The following is a 25485-nucleotide window of genomic DNA, read 5'->3' on the forward strand; positions in this document are numbered from 1 at the left end:
TACTGTGGTACTGTGGTATATTGTAGTAGGCCTACAGTGCATTGTAGGCTGTATAAGGACAATACGTAAACAAGTTGTATGGCCCTGAACATTGTACTTTCTATTTGGTACAGTAACAGTACTGATTGCTCAATAGATTTTGACTGGTTGCAGGTTCATATCAACAAAGAACAAGAGTGAGTTGTGAGTAATGAGATGCAGGGTACAGTATAGGGGTACAAGAAGGAGAAAGAACCAACACAAATTAGAGCAAAGCAAAGTAGTAATTTCTGATACATTTGTATAGCTACTATGAGAGAACATGTTTTCATTCATCAAAAGTCAATAATAGATAAATATGAAATTTGTTTTGAGGTAAAACAAAATGTACTTCTCCCTGAGAACTATAGGCTATGTTTTGAACAGTGTGTTTTCTATTTTTTGGTGTATTGTTTACTGACTGCTTGAAAGTGTATACAATTTTGAACACTTTGTTTATGATTTGACAGCAGTGTTTGATTTTGAGCACAGGTAAAACTGTTTTGAGGCGAAAGTTTCATTTTGCAAGAGAATTCAGAGGTTTTGTAAATAGTGCTTGAAGATGAGGTTTTGTGTTTAGAGTTTAGAGAAAATGAGTGACTGTTTCAAGAACGTGTTTTAGCAATTGTAAAAAACTGTAATAGGCTACTTGAAAATGAAGTTGGTGACTCCTCAAGTAAACTTGCAGTTTGTTGTGTCTTCCTGTAGAGGGCACCATTGTATAACTAGTCAGAGTCTTTCAATGTGCACACAGACACAGACCACGGGAAAAATATTATTTATGTAATAAATAACTTCCGACTCACCAAAAAGAACCGTTTGGATATTATATCATATCCATACACGCCATGTCTATAGCCAATAGCCTATTTTGAAGCACAGACCAACTTATTTAAAGTTCATTATTAAAATATATGTAAAAGCAATGCTTAATTGTTTATGCAATTATTTATTTTTTGTAAGAACACCACAAACTGTAGTTTCACATTGCCTAATGTTTCCGTCGAACTGTGACCGACCTAACCAGTACCATCTGTAAAATATAGGCCTAACATGTGCAACTTTGCCTGATCTGCTCAACTGTTGTAGCCTAAATGATCCTACAAAATGAAATTAATTTCCTCAGTACAAAAATAACACTTTTACCATTTCAGCCAACTGACTTATTAGGATTTGTATTTGTACGGTCAAGACAAACCTGAAACATTTATGGAATTTGTCCATGCCACAAGTTTTGGAAAAAATAAATAATCTCAGAAAGTTTGGGGAGAGTCGTAAAAATGTAGGCTACCTACGTATTTAACTGTGGTTAAATTATGATCGACAGTAAGAAAAAGCTTATTTAATCTATTTGAATTTATATTTCGCCATGACAGTAAAACCGCTCAGCGGCGGCCATATTGCAATTGCATATTTGAATTGCTACCTTTAGAAAAACAGTGTGGCAGTCTGTGTTGCGCTAACATTACGTAATTGTTCAACTGCGCACTTTTGATATGGAACTATCCTTAATGTTATCATGAGCTGTACTTGTAGGTGGATGTTAGGGCTAAAGCCTCCTCTTAGAATTATTTGTATCCACTTTGTCTTCGAGTTCGAGAAGAAATGCTCGCACACCAAAATACCCAAAGGTAAATTGTAAAATAGTTTCACCATGATTGTCATAACAAACTGTTATTCAACTATGCTCTATCAGAAAAACCATTTCATTTGACAAAGTTATAAGGTTTGGGGTTTAGGGTGACATAAGTTCACAAGCAAGCGAGAGGCTGCAAGGTCGCAACCGTCTGAATACCTGAATGTGTGGTGAACATCACACTGCTAAAAGGCTGGCATCTACGCTAGTCTAAAAGGCTCGCTTCTCATTCACATGGGCCTTTTAATGACAATGGTTGCTTAGCTGTAGTTTCTTTAATCATGGGGCTAGAGACGTGCTTTTTTAAATTGGGGAATGGCATCTTGAGACCAATTCACTAGCATCACTCTCTTAGAACTCATGGTTCTATATAGAACCAAAAAATGGTTCTATTGCTTGCTTTTTAGCCAAAAGGTTCTATTTCCTTGGCTAAGAACTCCCAGGGTTCTACATAGCACCCCCATGAGCCCTTTTTTTTCTAAAAGTGTAGGCCTTGTACAGCAATTTTTAAAATTGTACTGTGAAAATCTGTTCCAACAATCAAAGCATGTTTAAATGCTAACAGAAGAAACTTGATGGTTTCCTGACTAACTCCAACCTCCCAGGCTTCAGACCCTTCCCTCACAGCAAAAGGACACCGCAGCGGATCCATTTACCTAAATCCTTGCTTGTCATCAATGTCGTCAAACAACTGATGCTGAGGTGCAGTAACCTTCTGTTCGGTTGTGTCTGATGACAACTTAATTATGAGAAACGCTTTCGTTGACATTAATGGCACAACTGTATTTTAGCCTTCTGCTCCTATTACCTGTGACACTCTTACCACAAGTCTGGGTGTGAATAATTTCAAGAGCTTTTCTTCACGTGCAGAACTGACCTCCAATGGAAAAACGGTGAAGACGGCCCCATTCCCATGGAAGTGTGGAGTCTTTCTCCTGTGTAAGTAAAATAGATACCATCCTCGAGGCATTAACGGCACTAATTAAGGTTAGTACATTACTCAGGGGTGCCAACATAATATCAGTACAATGGTACCATTAACGGGTTCCAAATAAATGTAAGGGCAGTTCTGCATAAATGCTAATACTTTCCTCAAGATGGCCACCAAGATGATGTTGGTACTATCCTGACAACAGCACCAATTCAATGTTGGGGATCTCACCCTAACAGATAGGCATCAATAATTCAGTGCAACAACTGTAAAGTTGAACACATGATGGCGCCACAGTGTGGTGTCTACCATAGTGGTCAAAATAAAGGAGGATTCCCAAATCAGTCTCATAAAATATACTAAACTATCAATTTGGAACTCTTATTAATAATTCAAGTAATAACTACAACTAAAAGTACCATCTCAATAGCTATTAAAGGTTGAAGGCTTTTGGAGTTCTGAATAGTAAAGGTTGGCAAAACTCACCCTTATGCAACATTAAACAGCCCAGCATATATCATTAAAAGCATTTACTTACAAAATTATCAAAAGTAAAACACAAAATATCTAACCTTCCTAGATATACCTAAATAATAAACTAAAGGGGAGTGTGTGTATGTGTATGTGTGTGTGAGAAAGAGAGAGAGAGTCGGTGAGTGTGAGTGTGTTGGTATGTCTCTCTGGAGCTTTATACACCTGGCATAAAAATGCATATTATAATTTTCACCTGGAATTGATATGTGTCTCCAGTGTCCAGAAAAGCAAAAACGACAAGAAAGAAGAATAGAAGAAAATAATAGCCATCCGTGAAGCTGTGTTATTATGTTTTGTGGCTTTTCAAAACCTTGCTGGTTCAGAAAAGTCACGTGCAAATGTCAAAGTTACGTACTCCCACTTAGTTGTTATATGTGGATTGACAACATAATTGCATTCACGCTTGTGTTCAATGTGGTCACAATGCATCCCTGACCACCTCCAGAGGTGAATTGGCCAATCGGATCACAATCTGTCCTCAATGTATCTTAAGTCCATTTACACCTGTACCTTCATAAGGTCAAGCACTATCCTATTGCAATCTGATCACCCAAAATGCATTTTAATGGCAGGTGTAAAAAGCCCCTCTGTGTATGTGCACGGTCATAAACACAAGTCTGAGGTCAGAACAAAGTATTTCTTAAAGCAGTAGCTTTCAGTCTCTTCTGTGTGTGTGTGTGTGTGTGTGTGTGTGTGTGTGTGTGTGTGTGGCTATGTTTAAAACCTATTCAAGTGTGTGCAGACAGCATAGGATAATAGTGCCAGGTTCGGAAAGAAAGTGGTTAGTTTGCATGCAAGACTCTGTGTCGGTGTAAAGCATAGCTAACATCAAATCATGTATGGTGTGGCGAAGCCAATGACCTAATGCTTAACCATGAACAGATGTCATAACAATGAAGTTCAGTGAACAAACCAAATCAATGCATGCATTGACAAAGGTTGTATGCTAAGCCAGGTAATGATAACGCAATGCTTGCTAGATGTGCCCAGTACCCCAGGGGAACTACTGCTGCATGTAATGCTGCCAGTTTGGAAAATAAAGCTGACCAGCTGTCTATTACCAGTGACACACACCTCCTCACAGGGCTGCCATGCATCATAATCAATGTTCAAAGGACCAAGGAAATACTTGATGGATGGTGGTAGTCACTGGACTGTAAGAGGACTTCACCAGTCGCGGATTCAATTCAGAGTTACTGATGATACGTTCCAGAGTTCTTATGTACAGGTTTCTTTCTGAGGTTGATACTGTATCTTGCATAGACTGGGAGTTGTCCTCACCATGCGACAATTTGTAAAGTTTTTCAGAACTGTTCACAACAATCTGCTGTGTGAGTCTGGTTCTAAAAGTGTAGACCTGAAGGTCATGGAGTTCTTCCTTTGTTTTGACTGTGGTGCAGTCTTGACTAATGAGCTAATGGAAACATCTGATGAGCTGAATACTGTTGTTCTTCCAACTCCATATGCTTCCTTAACTAAGCATGTCAGAGGACTTGATGACACCTGAGGAGGCAAGGAAAGGCAGAGAAATGTGAACTATGTTTGGTTTTGTAATAAATTCATTTTTAAAGAACTCTTGTCATGTGACATGGCACATTGGTGCAATATTAGATTCAAGTTCCCTCTCTATTGTCCATTCTGTGATTCAGCTAGCTAGTTCCTATTACACAAAGAGCAGTTATGGACATTTAGTGATTCAGCTATCTTTCTGTTACACAAAGAGCAGTTATTGACATTCAGTGATTCAGCTATCTCACTTTTACACAAATAGCAGATCTATTTTGACCTCTCTCTGACCGTCACCACGGTCTAATTATGAATGATGCCATCATCAGCTACCTGTCGCAAGACCCTTATGACAACAATGTCACATGTGACTGGAGGCAGGTCCTACCGCATAAAGCGGATGCGAGGACATGGCTCTTCCTCTTTTGCCTTCTCGCTTCGGTTTCAGAGACCCGGTAAATTTGAATTTGGGAGATATATAATCCGCCACGTTAATGTGCAGGCGCCTTGAGCCCCTGAGGATTGCTTTAAGTCTTCCGTTAAACTTTTCCAGTGTCTGATGAAATCACAAATCACGGTAAGAGTGTTTCTAAATTGTTGTTACCCCCCACACGTTTGCGTGTATTGTGGATGGCTCAAAATAAGTTTTTCTGTTTATTATAGCATCGTTGAAACAAGTCTGAAGGCTGAAATAGTAGACTGACTCCCCTCTGCAGCAGCAGACAGGGTTTCACCGAAAACAAAACCCTGCACGTTCGCGTGTATGGTGGTAGTGTGGTGAAAAGTTATAAATTGCCTTCAGTTTATCTGCAGGGTGCAGTGATTGTTTCAATTTGACTGAGGCTTCATCGTTAGAACACAAAAACCCGCACGTTCGCGTGATCGGAGGTAGTATTATCTTTGTGAAAAGTTACATTGTTTAAATAATCTTCAGTTTACCTGCCGGGTGTAGTTATTGTTTCGGTTCTGACGAGGCCTCACCAGTGAGAAAACAAAACCCCTGCACGTTTGCGTGATCAGAGGTGGTATTTTGTGTTAAGTTACATATTTCCCACCAAGCACTTGTGTTTATGGTGAATGGTTAAAGTTGATTTGTTATTGCCAATTTAAAACAAGGCTAAAATGATAGGTTGACTCCCCTCTGCAGCAGCAGTCAGGGTTTCACCCCTAGCAAATAAATAAAATTAATGGTGTTTTTTCCCCTGCACTGTAGTGTGAGGATGACAGTTTAGTTGACTCACGCTTGGCTATTGGCCATATCTGATTTGTTATCTATTTAGTTATTTCTAGGATTCAAGCTTGATACCCTTATTTTGTCTTGTATCTGGCTGTAGCCAAAAGAAAAATAATAAATTGTCGCTGAGCATAGCTGCATTCCTGTATTGACCAGAGACTGGTTACACAGCATTAGGCTGTTTTCCCATCATCACTGTTCGCAGCACTATTCTGCTCACGTCATATAATTTATATTGTTGCACCTTACACTTCACTGTGCGCAGTAAAGCTGCACTTGTGTTCCCCTGACCGCTGTCCGCAGTGTTCGGGACTTTGCTAGGCTGATACCTGGCTGCACAGTTGGCCGTTTATTTAATTAGCCACTGTGCACAGCATATTGAGTCGCCCCCTCTTAGCCACTGTACACAGTCGGTGGGGCTGCTACGGTGTCACAGGTTCAAGCATGCTTGCCAGTGTTACAGTTTCGTGTTGCCCAAGATGTCATCCCAGACTTGCCGTTTTTGTAGAGCAGCCATGGAGCCACGTGATGGTCACTGTGAGTGCCCTGGGTGTCTGGGAAGAGTGCACCTCTTGGAGGATGTCAAAAACCCCTGCCCGAATGCACTTGACTTGCCTCTCGAGGAGAGGGCTCGTAGGGCAGGCATGCAGACCATCCCGGTTCCACTGATAGACTCCCCCTCCACTTATCGAGGACAGTGCCATGACCCAGGAGATAAGTCCTTAAAACGGAAGCACAAACAGTCCCATAAGTCTTCCCATAAATCCAAAAGGAGGAGTACCTCAGAGGGTTGCTGCTCCTCCACACGTCCTCCAGGTTCTCCCGTTCAGCATTCGGTAGAGAATGAGGACGTGTACACCCAGCTTCTGGCTGCCATTCGTGGCTTGACCGACAGGGTAACCAACCCAGAAACCCGCCAGCTACGGTCCGAGACCGACCACTCAGCGGGGACCTCACCTGGTCATCTACCATCTTTCCAGGAGCAATGCTTGAGGCATCCTGACGCCATCTCACTTCATGCACATGGCTCCTTTCTTGAGGGTGAGCAACTCCAGGGACACCCTGAGGATGTGTGCAGTGATGTTTCCTCCCACCCAGGGGGTTCAACATCTGGGGGTGATGGCACCGAGGACGGCAGTAAAGGGAATCTAGTGGAGAGGGTCCTCACTGCCGCAAAGATTGTTGGGCTCACGATCCCTACAGAGGGTGCTAGCCCAGCTGATGGTGTTTGGGCTGGTATTACACAGCCCCGTCCCACTGTCTCTCTCCCAGCGGCAGATGACTTCTGCCAAATGCTGAGGAAGGCCTGGAATGCTCCTGGCAGGGCACCACAGTTCAACGCAGGGCATCTTACCCACCCGAGACTGGGTTGGGGAAGATGCCGCCAGTAGAAAGAGAGATGGCTGCTCTGACTTCCCTTGAACCATCAAAAACGTCAGCAGACCCGCATTGTCCTCGGAGGGAGTGTGACTGGACTGATCGCCTGGCCGTTTAGGCCTATAATGCGTCTGCCCGTGCTGCTCGGTCCGGAAATGCCTTGGTGGTCCTTTAAGCTGCTGTCAGGAAGACTGCTGGTGCTGGTAATCAGGACACCAAGGACCTTCTGGATGCGGCTTTGTCAGCCCTTGCCCAGATGACCCGTGGCGTAGGCTCGGCTATGTCGTCGCCAACTCTTACTCGTACACAGGTCTGGCTGGCCCAGACGGCCCTCCCAGAGGATGTCAAGAGGGAGCTCATAAATATGCCGGTACAGCCTGGTAATGTGTTCCTTCCTAACTCGCAGGCTGTACTGCATAAGGCTCAGGAGTCGATACGTGCCCGCAACAGTGTGAAAAGGGCATTTCAACGCCCTACATTCGGAACAATGGGCCGTCAGCGCACGCGCACACTTGCCTGGAGACATCAGCAGCCCTGGTCGGGCAACATGTGCCAGGAGCCCAACAGACAAAACAGTCTTGGGCCGATGCGTCAACATGAACCTCTACCCCAGTCAGTGGCAATTAGGGGGGCCCGAGGGGGGCGTGCATGGGACTTGTGGGGCAGCTGCAGGAGTGCACTCCCAGCTACGCCTGGACAGTTGGGAGAGAGAAACTTCAGACCCTTGGGTATTGGAGACGATTACAAGAGGTTACAGACTCCAGTTTCGGCGGCGGCCTCCACCTTTTTCTGGGTTCCACCCTACCACGGTAAAAGACCCAGTTAAGGCAAATGTTTTAGCAGAAGAAGTAGCAACACTGCTGCAAAAAAATGCCATAGCAAAGGTGAGCACCAGCGAACAGCAAGCTGGCTTTTATTCGATATATATATATTTAAAGGACGGTGGCCTACGCCCCATTTTAGACCTGCGCCGCTTAAACACGCACATGAAAATCATGCCCTTCAAGATGCTCCAGACAAGGCACATTCTAGAATCAATTGTGCCGGGCGAGTGGTTCACTTCAATAGATTTGAAGGACGCCTACTTCCATGTCCCAATTTGTTGGGAACATCAGCCGTTCCTCCGCTTCGCCTTTCAACGACAAGCCTACCAGTTTCTGGTTCTTCCATTCGGCCTCTCCTTGTCCCCAAGGGTGTTCACCAGGGTTGTCGCAGCTGCTTTGGCACCTCTTCAAAAGAGAGGTCTAAGGATTCTGCCCTACCTCAACGACTGGCTAGTGTGTTCACCATCCCGCGAGCAGGTCGTAAGGGATACAGAGTTGATTTTGTCCCATATTCGGACTCTTGGCTTCCAGGTCAACTTGAAAAAGTGTTGGCTGAATACTTTCAACCTTCATCCACAGAGGCACAGACACAGGAAGATTAAGGTGACCCAGTCATGCTTGCAAACCCTGCCTCCATGGCGGGATGTCAGCTTGTTCACACAGGGAGTTCCCCTGGGCAGGTTACCTTCCAAGTGGATGCTGGTGTCCACAGATGCCTCCCATACAGGTTGGGGAGCAGTCTGGCAGGGTCGAATGGCGGGAGGCCTTTGGGAGCACCCGTGGGACAAAGAACATATCAATGTCCTGGAGCTCAGGGCAATACACCTTGGCCTGAGAGCTCTTCTTCCCTTTATTCAGGGCAAGCATGTTATAGTACGGACCGACAACACTTCGGCTGTCTATCACATCAACCACCAGGGGGGCACAAGATCTCGGCGTTGCCTCAAGGTCACTCAGAGACTGCTCTTTTGGGGCATTTCCACACCTGGCCTCGCTAAAGTGGTGTTTATCCCCGGGGTGCTGAACCAAGCAGCAGATCTCCTCTCCAGGACTGGGCCTCCTCCGGGAGAGTGGAGACTGCACCCGGGGGTGGTAACAAGCTTGTGGGCATGCTTGGGTGTAGCCCAGGTGGATCTCATTGCGTCGAGGGAGACGACCCATTGCCAAATGTGGAGTCATCCGTGCGGCCCACTGGGGCTAGATGCACTGTCTCACGAGTGGCCGGAAGGATTATTATACGCCTTCCCCCCAATAGCCTTGATTCCACTGGTGCTGGACAGGATATGCCAAGGCTCCTTCAGAGTTCTGTTAGTGGCTCCACGTTGGCCGGCGAGGTATTGGTTTCCGACTCTCCTGCGCCTTGTTCACGGCCAACCCTGGCCTCTGCCAATCAGGGCAGACCTTATTTCACAAGTGGAGGGTCATTTTTGGCATCCCAGGCCAGCGGTCCTGCAGCTGTGGGCCTGGCCCCTCCTCAGCCCCTGCCTCAAGGATTTAAGTAGGGCTGTGTTGGAGACCCTAGACAATGCTAGGGCACCCTCCACTTGGGCAAACTACAAGCAGAAATGGAGGCTGTTCTCCTCATGGTGTCTTGACCCAAAAACATACCCGGTTGCTGTCATACTCCAGTTTCTCCAGTCCCTCTTGGACAGTAGGAGGGCAGCCAACACCCTAAGGGTCTATGCAGCCGCTATCTCAGCATTCCATGACCCAGTAGGGGACCTTTCTGTGGGAAAACACCCTATGGTGTCACAGTTTTTAAAGGGTGCAAACCGCGTACGGCCAGGCAGGCGTTTGCTGGCCCCGTCTTGGGACCTCCCCTTGGTGTTAAGATCTTTGACCACAGCCCCGTATGAGCCATTGGGGCAGTCAGACCTTAAACTTTTAACGCAAAAGACGGCGTTTTTACTGGCCTTATGCTCTACCAAGAGGGTGAGTGAACTGCACACACTTTCTGTGAGTACTGAGTGCATGAGGTGGAAGCCTGATGATACAGCAGTATCACTTTGGCCAAACCAATTTTTCCTGCCCAAGGTGCTGAACCCTCAGTCAGTTAATGGCACTATTGAGCTGGAAGCATTTCACCCTGAGCCAGTCTGTCAAACAGTGGTGGCTATTCATACACTGTGCCCAGTTAGGGCACTGAAGGCCTATGTTGATCGTACTCAGCAATTGAGACGGGCTCACGATCAGCTCTTTGTATGCTATGGGAAAAATCAATTGGGTCACCCAGTCGCAAAACAGCGATTGTCCCACTGGCTAGTGGACACTATTGCTCAGGCTTACTCTGGGCAGGGTTTCTCAGTCCCAGAGGGCCTGGTTGCTCACTCCACCCGTAGCATGGCCACTTCATGGGCATCATTGAAGGGGGTGGCACTGGGTGACATGTGTGCCGCAGCGTCCTGGAGTACTCCATGTAGTTTTGCCAGATTTTATAGAATCAATGTGACATCCACTACAGTCGGCGCCACTGTTCTCATGACGGCAGCCAAACAAGACTAGTGAAGGGGATCCTCTGTCCCTCGCGACACTTTTGGTACTAGTCATCCATAATTAGACTGTGGTGACGGTCAGAGAGAGGTCGAAATAGATCGTAAGTTATGTCTATAACTATAGATCTATGAGACCGATCGATGACTGTCACCATCCCTTGTCGCTCGGAACGTAACCGAAGCGTTCCAGGCAAGGAGGAAGAGCCATGTCCTCGCATCCGCTTTATGCGGTAGGACCTGCCTCCAGTCACATGTGACATTGTTGTCATAAGGGTCTCGCGACAGGTAGCTGATGATGGCATCATTCATAATTAGACTGTGGTGACGGTCATCGGTCGGTCTCATAGATCCATAGTTATAGACATAACTTACGTTATGGACATTCAGTGATTCAGCAAGCTATCTTACTGTTACACAAGAGCAGTTATGGACATTCAGCGTTTTTTGTCATCTGATTTTCTTCATGTAAATTCTGTCTATAAAAACCTGGTAAATGTTTTCTCCGTTATCAACACGAGTTTATGGGTTGCCTATGGCAATATACATGTACCGTGTCAGTGTGCATATGTTTTCACGTAGAAAAGCAGTGTGGTATAATGAATGGGGCAATGTTGAGAGTCAGACCGATTACAGGCCCTGCATGCCATAGGTTGTTTTCAGGCTTGCTGTTTCTGAGTTTCAAAAACAGCCCTGGGAGAGGATGCCCCTACAGGTCTGGGCTAAGCCCCAACTGTTTTCAATCCCTCGCAAGGCTTTTGCATTGCACTATTGTAGGGAAATGCATAGCACGTCACACAACAGTTGGACTGTGTAGTGACGTCAGTTAAAAAATGGGTTGCCCCCGTCAGCGCAAACGGCAAACTCCACTTATGTTGCAGGCTCTTAATGAGTAATCCCCGCTGTAAGAACACTTTCAATGGCACTATGGCAGAAGTCATTGAAGATGCATGTAACTTTTTTTTTTTTTGTGGAAACTGCTGTCTCAAGGTAGCCTGGTGACACCAGCCTACGTATTTCCGCCTGAATTGATTTCAAGCTCATACTCAGTCTGGCCCAACCCCGTTGACAATCGTCTCCAGGACTCAAAATCCAACCGCACCAATCAGCGAACAGTTCAGAGCTGTGACGCAAAACTCACCTTGGAGGAAGAGACACGAAAAGCTATCGGGAAAGTTGTCTCAACTCTGGAGGAAATCAGAAAATTAAAAGGAGAACAAGAGTATTGTCTTGTAAGTTTTATGATTGGAAAGGACGTCGTAGCTCTTCTCCCAACTGGCTTTGGGAAGAGTTTAATCTACCGAATGCTTACCAAACGTTGCTGATTGGTTAAGGGAACTCCAATGATTTTAAACCTCAAGCTAAGCACCCGCCCATCTCGGAAACGAAAATGAACGGGGTTAGGCCAGACTGACTGACGGAAAAAAGGCCGATTCAAGATGCTTGTTGTAGTGCTCAGTCCTGTTTATGGTTAAATCTCCACACTCAAGGCATGTTAATACCACAACTCCAACAGAGCAAAGGGCACGAAGGCACGAAGAACTACAGGACTCACCTCTGGCAAAGAGAAAAGCAGGATTCAGTTTGTGATAGAGATTATTTCAGCCTTGTGCTGGGAGTAGGGATGGGAACCGAGAACCGGGTCTTGTTTAGAACCGGTTCCCAATGAGCCGAATCTTTGGAATCGTTAGCCAAATTCATAACCGGGTCTGTTAACGGGTCTCTGTGCCGTTTGCGCATGCGCAAACTCTTATAATAAAGTCAGAACGCAGCAGAAATGGCAACTCGACAGAAGCGATCTAAAGTGTGGCTTTATTTCACCCGAACGGATGCGAACACGGTCACTTGTAACCTCTGTAAAAAATGTATTTCCTCAAAGGGAGGAAGTACATCTACCATGAATAAGCACTTGAGCACACATGGTATAACATTACAAGAATGTCATGTTTTCGATGCCAGCAGCAGCTGGGCAGAATGGTCGATGTTGGACATTGTCATATATTATATATAACTTACATAACTAGGCTAGCATAACTGTATAATCTTCTATTTTCAACCGTTGGCTAGAGGCAGGGGCAGTGCTTGCCTCCCCTCTGTTGGTCCTAGGGTAGGGTTATGCTGTACAAAAGACTCCGTTAATAAGCAAGCAACGCGTGCAGCTCCCTCAGTTTGACAGTTCGATATGGATAAGTTTCTCGTAGCCAATTCAGTGGCAGCAATAGCTAAGTGTTAAATATACTGAGTGCCTAGTTTGTACATGATACAAGTAATTATGTTTCAGTACGTTATTGTGTTTGTAATGGACTCTACATTGCTATTAGAAGTGTTTAGCATAATAGTTCGCTATTAGCAATACAACCAAGCAACCTACAAGAAAATATACAGTCCTTTACCTCAATAACAAGGGCTGTATGTCAGGTCAGAAAATTCAGCGATTTTGTTAGTGCCATTTTTTTCATTGTGCAAACCAGCGTTCACTCTATAAATAATCTCCATTTCCATCCAATTAAGCTGATGATGACGTTCTAAATCAGACGGGCTCAGAGGCTGCTAGTCTGTCATCGTTACAGGCTGCAGTTAGTACGTCTTCTGTAAGGAAGGCGCATTGTTATTTGTATGAACGTTTATATTAAACAGAACACATTTTATTTAAGTTATATAAGTTTTATTTAAATGTGTATGTAAACATTCTAGAAATTTATATAAAAGAACATTAATGTAAAAAACCCGTTTGTGCTCTTTTTTCGCCCCTTACCAAATTATAAGAATCGTTAAGAGAATCGATAAGGAATCGGTTCGATAAACAGGAATCGATAAGGAACCGGAATCGTTAAAATCTTATCGGTTCTCATCCCTAGCTGGGAGGGGAGCCCGATTTGCAATTGTCTTTGTTTGTTTGTCTAATAAAGATACTTTCATGCAGCTCCGTATTCCTGAGGTAACTAGGGTGAATTTTCACCTATCAGTTTGTTAAGAATGAGAGTTCCCAGGACACAGCCTTGGATGGCTGTATTGAGTGGCATAATTATATTGTTTACCTCTGAAGTTTGTGTAAAAATCTTTGTTGAGCTCCTTAACAACGCTAGATTAAAATATGGATGTTAAAAAGAATGTCCTGCCAGTCATTTTCAGGGATTTGGGAGCTGTACTGTATATGAACATATGCAATGGCTAGTTCAGTAAGTCTGACAGTGGAATTAGTTGGTTGGTTGGCACACAATTAGTTTATGATATTCTCTAAATACAGCCAATGCTAAATGCCGGCAAAGCTCAGACTTTTAATGATGAAGTTTTTACTCTCTCACCTTGCCATTGCACTCTATTCACAGTAAGTGACTCAGCTAACTTAAGTATATTATTTTCCTACAGGGAACTGGCCCTTTTCTCAAGATGCCCCATGAGGTTGCTTCCACCACTTCAGTCCATTGTCTGAGTGTGGGAAAGATGGTGCTGCTGAGACCCAGGGCAGGTGTCCAGTTCCCAGTGTGCTTTATATGCATACTTTGTTTTTGCAGTAGAGGCAGTTTAAAGCACAAAGCTCATAAAACACAGCCCCTTACGCTCAGAAAAGATTATTTTCTTCAGCTCAGCCTCCTCTTGTTATGGGTGACGTTCTTTCCTTTTGCTATTTCATTCAGTAGGTAACAACAGTGTGATACAGTTTTGCTATACAGAATGTGAAAGGTATGTGGAAAATAATTTACAGATAACACAAACTTAAGTTGAGGGAAAGAAAAGTAGAATAAAAACTTGAACCTGTGGTCTCATTATATTTCTTAGTCACTTTTTTGGTTTGATTTTCCATCACAAGCTAATACGACAAGGGTCAGTACTTCAGTCATGGCAGTGATGGGTCATTCCCATTGTGTAGAGATTATGTTTAATTTATCTCGTCTTCTCACAGAAAAGAGTCAACCCTGTGTCTGTCTACATGTGACATTGGGGCATATATCTGATAGGGTTATGGGAGGAGGATGGAATTTCTTGTGTCAAGCAAGTTTTGTGTATTGGTAATGTTCAGTAAAAGACTTAGACGTATTTTTGAAAGAGGGAAAGAGAGAGTGAGCGATTAGGATTGTTTATGCTCTCTTGATACTGTCTATCTGTGGAGAAACATGAGGCTACCAGATGGAACCCAAACCACAGGTCCTCTTCACTTGACTCTAAACGTGCTCTTTCTGCAATCACAATGCAAATCCCCGTAGACTAAACATTACCCTTCTGCAGCACATCTCCCATGCTTAAAATAACATAACCGGGCACCCTGCATTTGTCCAAACACTTTAGTACAATAACAGTTTACAAATGTCCTGTCTTATAAAACTATACTTAAACCATTCCATCCTCTGTGAACGAGGACGTTAAAACTACAACAAGTATGAAGCATAGTGGTTAGTAAAAAAAGAATGTGACGATCAAGTGTATGGTATGTATGTATGGTTTTGGTAAATGAAAAACACCACAGACCGAATAAAAAACATAGTGTGCATACACAGAAATTAAGGAGGATGGAGAACTAGAAAGTTGGATGGACATTTTTCATTTAATCATTAGCAGACACTATTCTTTATCAGACAGTATATGAGAAGAAAACATTTTATCACATGCTGCTGGTGAAGATTGATTTCAGTAGCTCTTGATCAGAAAGCATGATCAAAACATAAAGGCCATCCTAGATTTGTTCTGCTTCATGCTGATGCCGTGTACAGATACAGAAAAGTTTGGTTTCTATCATTTCCATCACTTCATTACACAGTATTTCCTTCATTGTCACCCCAGGGATGAGCAACTGTTGTTTTATATACACAAAATATATGAAATACTGATGTTCAGAGCCATGCACTTTCATTCATCTTGTGTGAGATGTTGATGTGGTTAAATGTACTTTCCAGTCAGGTCACTCATGCTTTAATTTCTTTCTACAACACATTCTGCAACACACATATCTAATAGCCGCTGCAATAAGAAACAAAATTAGTCCGACCAAAGACATCAACGTAAGAATGACATCTAATGAGTGGTAGGTGTACCAGGGCATCCTGAATGATTCGGTGCGCAGGTGGGCAGCTCCCTTGTTCCTCATGATGAACTCGATCCAGAACACGGCCTGGTCCAGTGGGGCCATGGGCTGGTCCCTGTGGAGCCTGGACAGCCTCTGCATGTTCGCCCTGTAGCTGTTGTTGTGCACAACCTCCTGTAGGCTCTTGTGGAACGTGTGCTGGTTCAGGTCGGACAGTTCCAGGATCAGCGCGCCGCCTCTCTCCCTCAACCGCAGCAGGTTGTCAAACTGGTCAAAGAACAGCGGGACCCCCAGCACAGGCACCCCGTGGTAGATGGCCTCCTGAACTCCGTTTGTTCCCCCGTGGGCGACAAAGGCTTTTATCTGGGAGTGGCCCAGGAGGTCATTCTGGGGCATCCACTCAACCATCATGGTGTTGTTGCCCAGGGCCGACGGCCTTTCACCCAGATGCCTCCAGATGACCTTCTGCGGCAGCTTGGCGAACGCAGCTGCTATCTCATTCGCCATGTCGCTAGGGAGCCCTTTGACCAAAGTCCCCAGTGACATAATAACAAACCCGTGCTCACCTGCACTCTGGACGAAGGCTTCCAGGTTCTCTGGGAGGGCTTTGGATGGCTTACACTGGAACCCCCCCATGTAGACCACATTAGGCATAGTGGGGCGAGGAAAGTCAAAGACAAAGTCTAACCTCATGAGCCAGATGTCGGCTTCCTGAGTGTAGGTGAGAACGTCACACTCTTCATCAAAGTGCTTGCTACATAAACCTTTGTAATGGGGCCCCACTATGAACTTCTCCTGAAAGAGGATTAGGCCATAAAAGAGGACATTCTTTACCCTTTGAATGAAAGTCATTTCGTCAGAGAGGCCAGATCCTGGCACAGGGACATAAGACAGGGGTGAGGGAGCAATGGCGAAATGACCCTCGCCACTAGAAATCCAGCGAGCGTTTAGCACGAGGGGAAGCTTAAGGTAATGGGCTAGCATGACCCCTGCAGAGATGGCCGGGTCAGTGAGGACGAGGTCAAACTTTTCATCTCGCAGTCGTTTAATCAGCTCTCTGTCATCTAGCATATTTGACACCATCTCGCAGGTGAGCCGATGAGCATCAGACAGCATGGCGAATAAGTCCCGATGAATGGTGAAGGATTTCAGTACAGATGCCTCGCCCCTCAGAACTTCCAGTTGCTTTTTCAAGTACACGTCAAAAAAATCGTCAAATTTCATCTCGTCGTGGACGTTGATGGTTGTGTAAAGGGGCGACGTCTCTTTAATGTACCAGCTCGAAGACGCACGGATGAGGGTCATGGTGTGGCCCCGGGAGTGCAGGTCCTCCATCAGAATTTTCATGTTGACCCAATGACTGCCATCCACGGGAAAGACTAAAATATTCCCACCATTGCAGGTTTGCACTAACATGGATAGAAGGAAAGCAGCTCTCAATGCTACATTCCCTCCAGACTGCAAATGACTGGACCCCATGATCTATGAAAGGGAAGGGAGAAAAAAATATATCAGTGCATATCATATGGAATCAGATCAATGCCATAAATATTTTGTAATCTGTAATATAGATTTTGTATCTGTAATATTGATTTTGTATAGTGAAACCATCTACACTTTCAAAACCTATCTACAGATATGGATTTCAAATACGAAATGTATCTACACTTCCAAAAACTATCTTCACTTTCAAAATCTATTTACAGATACGGATTTCAAAACCGAAATGTATCTACACTTGCAAAAACTATCTACACTTTCAAAAACTATCTTCACTTTCAAAATCTATCTGCAGATATGGATTTCAGTTACGGATTTCAGTTCGCATTACGGATTTCAAGTACGAGTTACGGATTTCTGTTACGAATTACAAAATCTTTTTGGCACTGTCTTAACTTCCTTTCTAAAGAGCCAATCAGCGCTTTTTGCAGATTTTCTAAAGCGCCAATCAACACATTGTATCCTGTACTGACTAGCCAATCAGCGCTAGCTTGCTGGGAACTGGGAAAGTTGAGTGTAACGGTGTATGCAGCTGTCATGGATCAGAGACCGAGAAATGGCACAAGTAAGAAGTCCTATATTTGGAGTTGTTAATAAAGTCATTGTAAAACGCACAATCAGTCAGTGGTTTGCACTCCACACTTCGTTCCACCTGTTTCAAAGATCCCTGTCGTTGTATGGAAGATATTAGGATCTGCTTTGGTAGCTAACGAAAGCTAACGTTAGCATTTTCGTGATTGATCTCCTATTCACATTTTATTAAGTTAACCATGAACAGTATTCATATGACCCATTATCACGATGAGAACATTTAGCAGACAGACTGCTATTGTCTTGTTCTCCAGACACGCAAAGTGATGGTGGGGGTATACCGTTAAGTGCATCCTCAACAACTGGATAATGACCAGCCTGATTTCAAAACCACCTTTCAATGTCATTTTCGTTTCTTTTCATGGCACTTTGGGGTAGCCTATTTGTAACCATTTTCTGAAGTCTTCTTTATTGTGTATTTTTTGTGGAAGCGAGTTTTCTAGCATCTCAGTGGAGGCAGCAAGCGAGACCAATTTCTTAGTTACAATGCGTTCTGCACCCAAGCGATCTCTGAATCGCCAGAGCCTAAGATTAACTAAATAGTACAGGTGTTCATCAGCCCTTTGGGCCAGACATAAGACATGCTTGTTAAACTTCCCCCAAGTCGTTCGTACACCGAATTTTATTCAAACCATGCGGGGGAGACCCCAGATCTCTCCCTAGGCACAGTAGGCAGAGCGGTGGCAGATTTAGGTTATAAGTATTGAATAATAATGAGCGGGCCAGCAGTTGCAAGCAAGCTAGCGCTGATTGGCTAGTCAGTACAGGATACAATGTGTTGATTGGTGCTTTAGAAAATCTGCCAAAAGCTCTGATTGGCTCTTTAGAAAGGCTGTAAAAAACAGTGCCAAAAAGATTTTGTAATGCGTAACAGAAATCCGTAATGCGTAACTGAAATCCGTATCTGCAGATAGATTTTGAAAGTGAAGATAGTTTTTGAAAGTGTAGATAGTTTTTGAAAGTGTAGATACATTTCGTATTTGAAATACGTATCTGTAAATAGATTTTGAAAGTGAAGATAGTTTTTGAAAGTGTAGATACATTTCGTATTTGAAATCCGTATCTGTAGATAGGTTTTGAAAGTGTAGATGGTTTCACAGATACTTAATCTATATTACAGATACAAAATCTATATTACAGATTACAAAATATTTATGGCATTGATCTGATTCCATACTATCAGTGCTATTATTTCAAACATGTGTAATATACATATTTGATTGCTGTGTGAAATGGTCATTAGGCATGTGGTTATTCTAAAACTTCAAGCTCCTTCTACTCCTCAAGTCAAAGTTCTTACATAAATGAACATGCTGAAAGACACAGATGTGAGCGAATCAAAATAACTTCTGATGTAGCAGCACTAATTCATTAATCACTACAGATGAATGACTACAGATGTTACAAATAAAACACAATACAGACTTTTATCTGAGAGACACAATTCAGACTTAGGTCTGAGAGACACAATGTGCATAGAAGACTTACAAAATACTATACAGACTTATGTCTGAGTCACAATGAGCATAGAAGACTTACAAAATACTATACATACTTATGTCTGAGACACAATGAGCATAGAACACTTACAAAATACTATACATACTTATGTCTGAGACACAATGAGCATAGAACACTTACAAAATACAATACAGACTTATTTCTGAGACACAATGACCATAGAACACTTTGGATCAATTTGGATTACTTTTGAAATTTGGAAATTGATGATTACAATCATTTGTAAAAGTACTCTGTAAAGTACAACATCATTGTAGGTACCTGTGTAGTCGGGCACTCCGCACTCTTACTCTGCACGTGTCTAGCATTACCAAACATTCAGTGTGTGCTTGTTCAAAGTACAACTTCTTCCGACCAACATGTTTGATCATTAATGAAGAAAGATGTCGCTCTCGGACCACCCACTTCAGCCTTCTCATTGTGAGATGGATCGTTTACACTACTGTGAATATCAGGGCCTTCTGGATTGTTCCGTGAGCTTTTGGTTATTACGGCAAGACAAGGCTGATGAGTCCTCACATGTTCCACAAATTCCATTTGGAAAAGTCACAAGCATTGGCTTGCCTATTCCTCTCCATGTAGGATGCTATTGTCATACACTATTTAAGAAATGCTACCATGTGAGAGCCCTAAACCTTTGACAGGGTTATTATCTGCTGTCACCACATGCCTGCCATGATTTGACAGAGGTCAATATGTACACTAAGTGCTTTCTGGAAATGGCATTGACAGATATGTAACATATTCTATGAAGTGCAACACTTTAGCCATGCTTAGGTTGAAAGAAGAACAGTTCATACAGATTCACCAGGTGATTGCAAGGAAAAGCCAAGGACAACCTGTTATAGGATCTCCAGTGTGGACTAAGAATGGTTGAAAAAAGCCTTGAGGCCCTGACTTTTTGACACAAATGTGTCCTGGCTCTCACTCTGGGCCAAGGAAAGAGCACGCTAACTCTCATTGGGCATAAACATTTCTGGAAGTGGTTCTAGATTACGAATGAATGAATGAATGAATGAATGAAAAGCCTATGTCACTTCAGAAGATATTTCATAGCACTTTGAGAGGTTTCATCCTCCTAGAGATCATACCAGGATAGAGAAAGAGAGAGCGCGTAGCAAAGCAGCAGTCCAGCAGAACACCAATTGTGTTAATACAGAGGTAATTATGTGGCACCGTTTTTTAAGTGCTGTTTAAGTACATAACCTTTACTCTAAATTCAGTTGTACTTTATAGATGTAAGTGGTCTTGTCCGTGTGTGTTAGTGGGTGTTTGTATGTCTGTATACTATGAGTGTCTGTAAAAGCAATTTACATATTAATCAGCAGGTTCCTTTTTACTTTCACATATTTAATCAAGGGTCTGATTAATTGTATTGCCTGGATGCTGAATTGCAATTAAAATCCCACCTATAAAATAGATAACACCTCAACAACTCAAGCACTGCCCTTTAGAAAAAGCTGGTTAACAGGATGGATGTCCAGAGTCTTCAACCCTTTGAAAATATGATAGTGATGGATGGCCATGGTCTTGTCTGAGCATTTACAATTTTCCCCCGTTTAATCAGAAGGGAATATTCAAGACCTCACTTAGATATACGTATATCCAGAGGCAGAACCACACATTTGAAGATGAACCTGTCAGCCATTTACTTTGAAGACTGTGGGGAGAAATTCAAAGATCCCAATGTCAGTCCCATGGCCAAAGAAACATTTACACGCAGTATATCTGAAGTAACAGAGGTAGTTTGATGAGTAAGTACAGTTAACTTTAGATATTATAATGCAATGAAGTTACAGTATAGTCACTGAAAACCCCTAGACAGAGTTTGCAGAGTTTTGCATTTAATGATGATCAGAAGGCATAGGTTTGTTCGGAAAGTTGCCACTGAAAATGTTCTATAATTTTCTATAAAAATGAACCATGAATACAGATAAGCAAGGCTATATCTCCTACTTTGATAGACTGCTGATTGTTTTTTTTTTATTAACATGAACCGTTTTTCAGTCATGCTATCACCCTGGGTGATGTTTATCTCTGGTTATAAAGAACATCTTCATCCAATTAAATCTACTTCTCCGATCTTTCTGGGCAGTGAAATCGTTCTCTTTCTCTGAGGCTGTGCCACACTGCTCAGTGGTGGATGAGAAGAACATTTCATCATAGGCTAATCCAACTGTAAGGCTTGTGCCAAGAAATGACAATCACATGCAGCGTGTGTTGGACATGAATGTATAGCAGTTAGGTCCGATTTCTCTTCACGTTTCACTAGGTGTATAAGGGTTCATAGTAGTGTCACATGTACTCACAACAGAATTAAAGCAATCAGAGAATCCGCTAAGGCAACACTGGCATGAGCTACTTGCAAGGGCTGATCCAGAGTCAGGGGCTCTGTTTACTTGGCCATATTCTTCTGTTTGGTTGCTCAGGGTAATAAAAGAATCCCCTCATTTCCCAGGGACCTCCTATTCAACGTTACATAAGAACGAAATTGTTTACATGAAACAACATTTAACTTGGGTTAGTTGGCAGTAGTCACTGCCTCTCAGTCAAACCATGTCTAAGATCTTAGCATTTTACACATTCATCATATTCTCAGAATGAACATGAATGGGCCTTCTGACAATTGGAAATATATTCCAGATAAGTCGTAACACACTCGTATGACACAAAGATTGTGTTTTTTCAATCATGGGAAAAATCACTAAGACCATGATTTATCACAAAATGATCGATGCCAGAGGCCTGACATTAGCTGCATAAAAGTAGTCATTGTTGTACTGTTACAGACTTACACTACCTATGTTCTCTTCCAGGCGCTAACCAAACCCTGCAGTGCTACATCAACAACATCATCCCAGTTTATGGAGATGGAGTCATCGTTTGAGTTCATAAACATTTTGTGTTTTGCCATCTTGTTGTGACATTTCAGTTAACGAGGGGTCAGATTAGTACAGGGGCTACGATGCAGTCACCTATCAGCCCGTGTGATTTGTAGGATTGTTTGTAGTTGTGAGTTCCTAATCACACCCTACCACTAAATGTTCAAAGAAAGACATTCTATCTGACTTTACCATTGACTCTATCTTTGACAGCCATCTTTAGCTACATAGACTTTCATATACAATATATATATTTATGTATTCATATATATCCCAACATATCAATTGTGATCATAAAAAAGGGGCTATGTCAGCATTGGTACATGTACATTGATCACGTTTCATTCTTTTCACTTGTGCTCATAAACCGTTTGATCTCACAAATCCATGCAGGGTATCGTGATCACACCACTTTTCAGAAGCCAAGCTATTTCATGCTGCTGAAAGGATCCAAAAGAGCCCTTGTTGTGTCTCCATTGCTCGAAGCCGCCTCCTGGAGTCGGGGAAATGCGATCGGTCTTGCGTGGACTTCAGCGCAGTGCTGAAGAGAAATAGGACGTAATGCTTGAATATGCGCCAAAACAGTTTCAGGGGAATCATCTGGAACGGGTCTGTTTCTCCCTGTGTGTTTGTGTGTGTGCGTGTGTTTTCATTTCAGGACAGAGGAAGGCTCAAACTCTCGGAACGAGCCTGGAGACGTTCGTCCCATGATGGCAGTTCAGGCCGTGGAGGAAGCAATAAAGCCTTAAGAGGCTGGAGAGCTGTCCTTTAGGTCATGCCTAAATAATGTAGAGCAGTTGAATTTGGCCCTCACGTTGTGATTCCTACTGTGTGATTCATTGGAGTGTGGGGACATCTATTGTCTAACGACCCACCAAATTTCAAGGTAGTTTGTTATTTACTGGTCAGGAACGCTACCATTGCACAGTACTGTTGGAAAGTAATTGCAAAATTATAATGATTTATGTATTTACATGGTTGAGAGACCAGTTTCCTCCATTAGCTTAGCATTTCATGATGCGGGTTCAAGTCTGCCTGCGTTTTCAATCCCCAAACATAGTTTGTATCTGAATTTCTCGGGTAATGTTTGACATATTATCCCTCTTCAATGAGCATTGATATTTCTTAAACATTAAGGTTAATGTGAGTTCTATTGTGTGCCTAAGGATAAGCTAGTGTGACACCATACCTGTAGCAGGAGATAGATATTTCCCCATCCTCTCAAGTGATTTACATTCTAGAAGCTTCTGTCACTCCATAACGACTATGCGTTAAAATAGAGATCCTTACAGAGCTAAGCTGACAGGCCAGTGATGCCAGATCAAGATCTGTGAGCTGAGGATGAAATGGGGAGATATTTAAGTGAAAGACATCTTAGGTTAAGGAGAGTTCCTTGGCCTGTCAGTGGCCCGTGACTAGCGAGTGAGAAGCTTTTTGCGGCAGCTCTGCAACGCGCTGACAGCAATCACTTGATATTCATGCCATTTGTGTGAAGTCGCTTCATTCAGGTGTCAAACTGGGCTCATGTTAGAGGCATCTGGAACTGAACAGACATGAAAAGCTTATCCTTTAGAGATTTACGAGATAAAACTTGAATTTCGAGGCAGCTGATGATTTATGTGGCAGCCCCAGGTAGGGGTTTTGGGGGTGGGAGGTGGTGTTGGGTCAATAACTCTTAGAAAGGAGAGTGGTAAATCGGCTTTCCATCAAAATACTTCATGTTTTCATCACATACGATCATGAGGTTTGAAGAACAAATAAAAAAAGCCCTGAAGCCTTTAAAGCCTGAAGGCGTTTTTTGATTCATGTGGTTATGATAGTATTGACTGTCACACCATTACACAAAACTCCTGATATATCTTAAAATGCTTTGATTATAAATATAGAATACATGGATATACATACCGTGGATATATATGTTTTGAAATCTAATTATATTACAGGAATACAGTATAGGGTTCCGTATACAGGTTTTGGGTCCGGTATACACATACAGTAAGTATTCCTTAAATTATTCTATGCGAGAGCATTCTTTGGGGTTCCTGCACATCTCTCTGTGTTTAATTGTGTATTTCATTGAACATGGACAGGCATGGAAGTCGAGCATCCTGCGTAGTTGCAGACGGGTACACACATGCATCAACTCAAAGCCTAAGGCAGGAGCCAAAGCAAGTTCCTGTTGATACTGCAGCCTATAAAACAGCACTACAAGCTGTAAACTTGTGTGTATAACTGTGGGTGTGGTGGAAGTGTTTTTGGTAAAAGAAGACGTGTGGGTCTTAAATATTTAAACTATATGTTTAAATATATACCTTTATGAGGTTCATGGGATGTTCCCCAACAGTTCAGTGATATTTTTGCCGTCTTGACTGTAGTCAACTAATTTCTGGACTGTACGAATGATATCATATATGTTTTGTAACCTTTAGTGGTCAACACTGTTTCTTCAAGAAGGACATGTTTCTTGATCATGTTGTTACTAGAGTAATATTCCTTGGATAATCTTACTCAAATGTAATCACGGTGCAGTCATGAAGAAATTCTATGGCTTCTAGCCTTCATAATCTCAAACAACAGGATGGTGAACTGATGTTTTACATTCATTCATAATCTCAAACACCAGGATGGTGAACGGATGTTTTACATTAATTAATAATCTCAAACAACAGGATAGTGAACGGATATTTTACATTCATTTAAGCAATGTAACACAAAAGGAGACGTCTTCATCATGAATAACATCATGATCTAGTCACCCTAAATTATGATTTCTTTTATTTGTTTCAATATTTTTTAGCTTTTTTTTTAAATTGTAGCTTCACCACAAGTGGTTTGTTGGTGTAACACTTTCAACAAAGAAACACATGTCCTTATGTAGTTACACCGATACAGTGTTTCTAACGGTGATTATGCATTTCTATAATTCAAGGAAGGAGCCACGGTTGTTGTGTGCTGACCCAGTTTCCACAAGGCAGCATGTTGTCCATTCAAGTAATTCTTAAACCAAACATTTCTATCTCAATTTGCTCTGGTTGTTTGACAAAATGATTCAGTATCTTGGACAATAAAATTGGAGCTAAGGACTCTCTACTGTGCTCTGTCGTGAAGTTCTTACTTGTTTTGATCAGCTTGGAAAGATACTCCTGCTTACAGCAATATTTCTTTTTCTCAGAAACTGGGACAATTCCACCTAGCTTGCTTCCAAATATTTAGTAAGGATTCAATACAAGCCATTTACTTCCCCATCTGTTCTTTATTACCTCAGAGATACCGCATAGGGCTGGAGAGAAGAGAGGATGCCCCATGCCAGATCCATACTCATGCTTTCTGAATGCTTTTACCAGCAAGGGGACACAAGGGGATCTTTCTTTTTCTTGTCTGAATGAATATAATTGAGAGCCATGTGTTAAAGTATACTGTAA

The 25485-nt window shown here is 42.8% G+C and overlaps 1 protein-coding gene across 1 annotated transcript; it reads right to left on the reverse strand.

The window, feature by feature from the left end:
• Positions 1-15446: 15446 nt before the first annotated feature.
• On the reverse strand, positions 15447-17048 carry ugt5d1 (UDP glucuronosyltransferase 5 family, polypeptide D1; the record flags this gene model as incomplete). The annotated part of the gene is made up of 1 exon (XM_080837842.1): positions 15447-17048. The coding sequence occupies one exon, from the start codon at positions 17046-17048 to the stop codon at positions 15447-15449; it is 1602 nt and encodes a 533-aa protein (XP_080693968.1).
• Between the last annotated feature and the right edge of the window lie 8437 nt (positions 17049-25485).

The sequence above is a fragment of the Sprattus sprattus genome (assembly GCF_963457725.1).
Source record: "Sprattus sprattus genome assembly, chromosome: 1".
Taxonomy (NCBI): domain Eukaryota; kingdom Metazoa; phylum Chordata; class Actinopteri; order Clupeiformes; family Clupeidae; genus Sprattus; species Sprattus sprattus.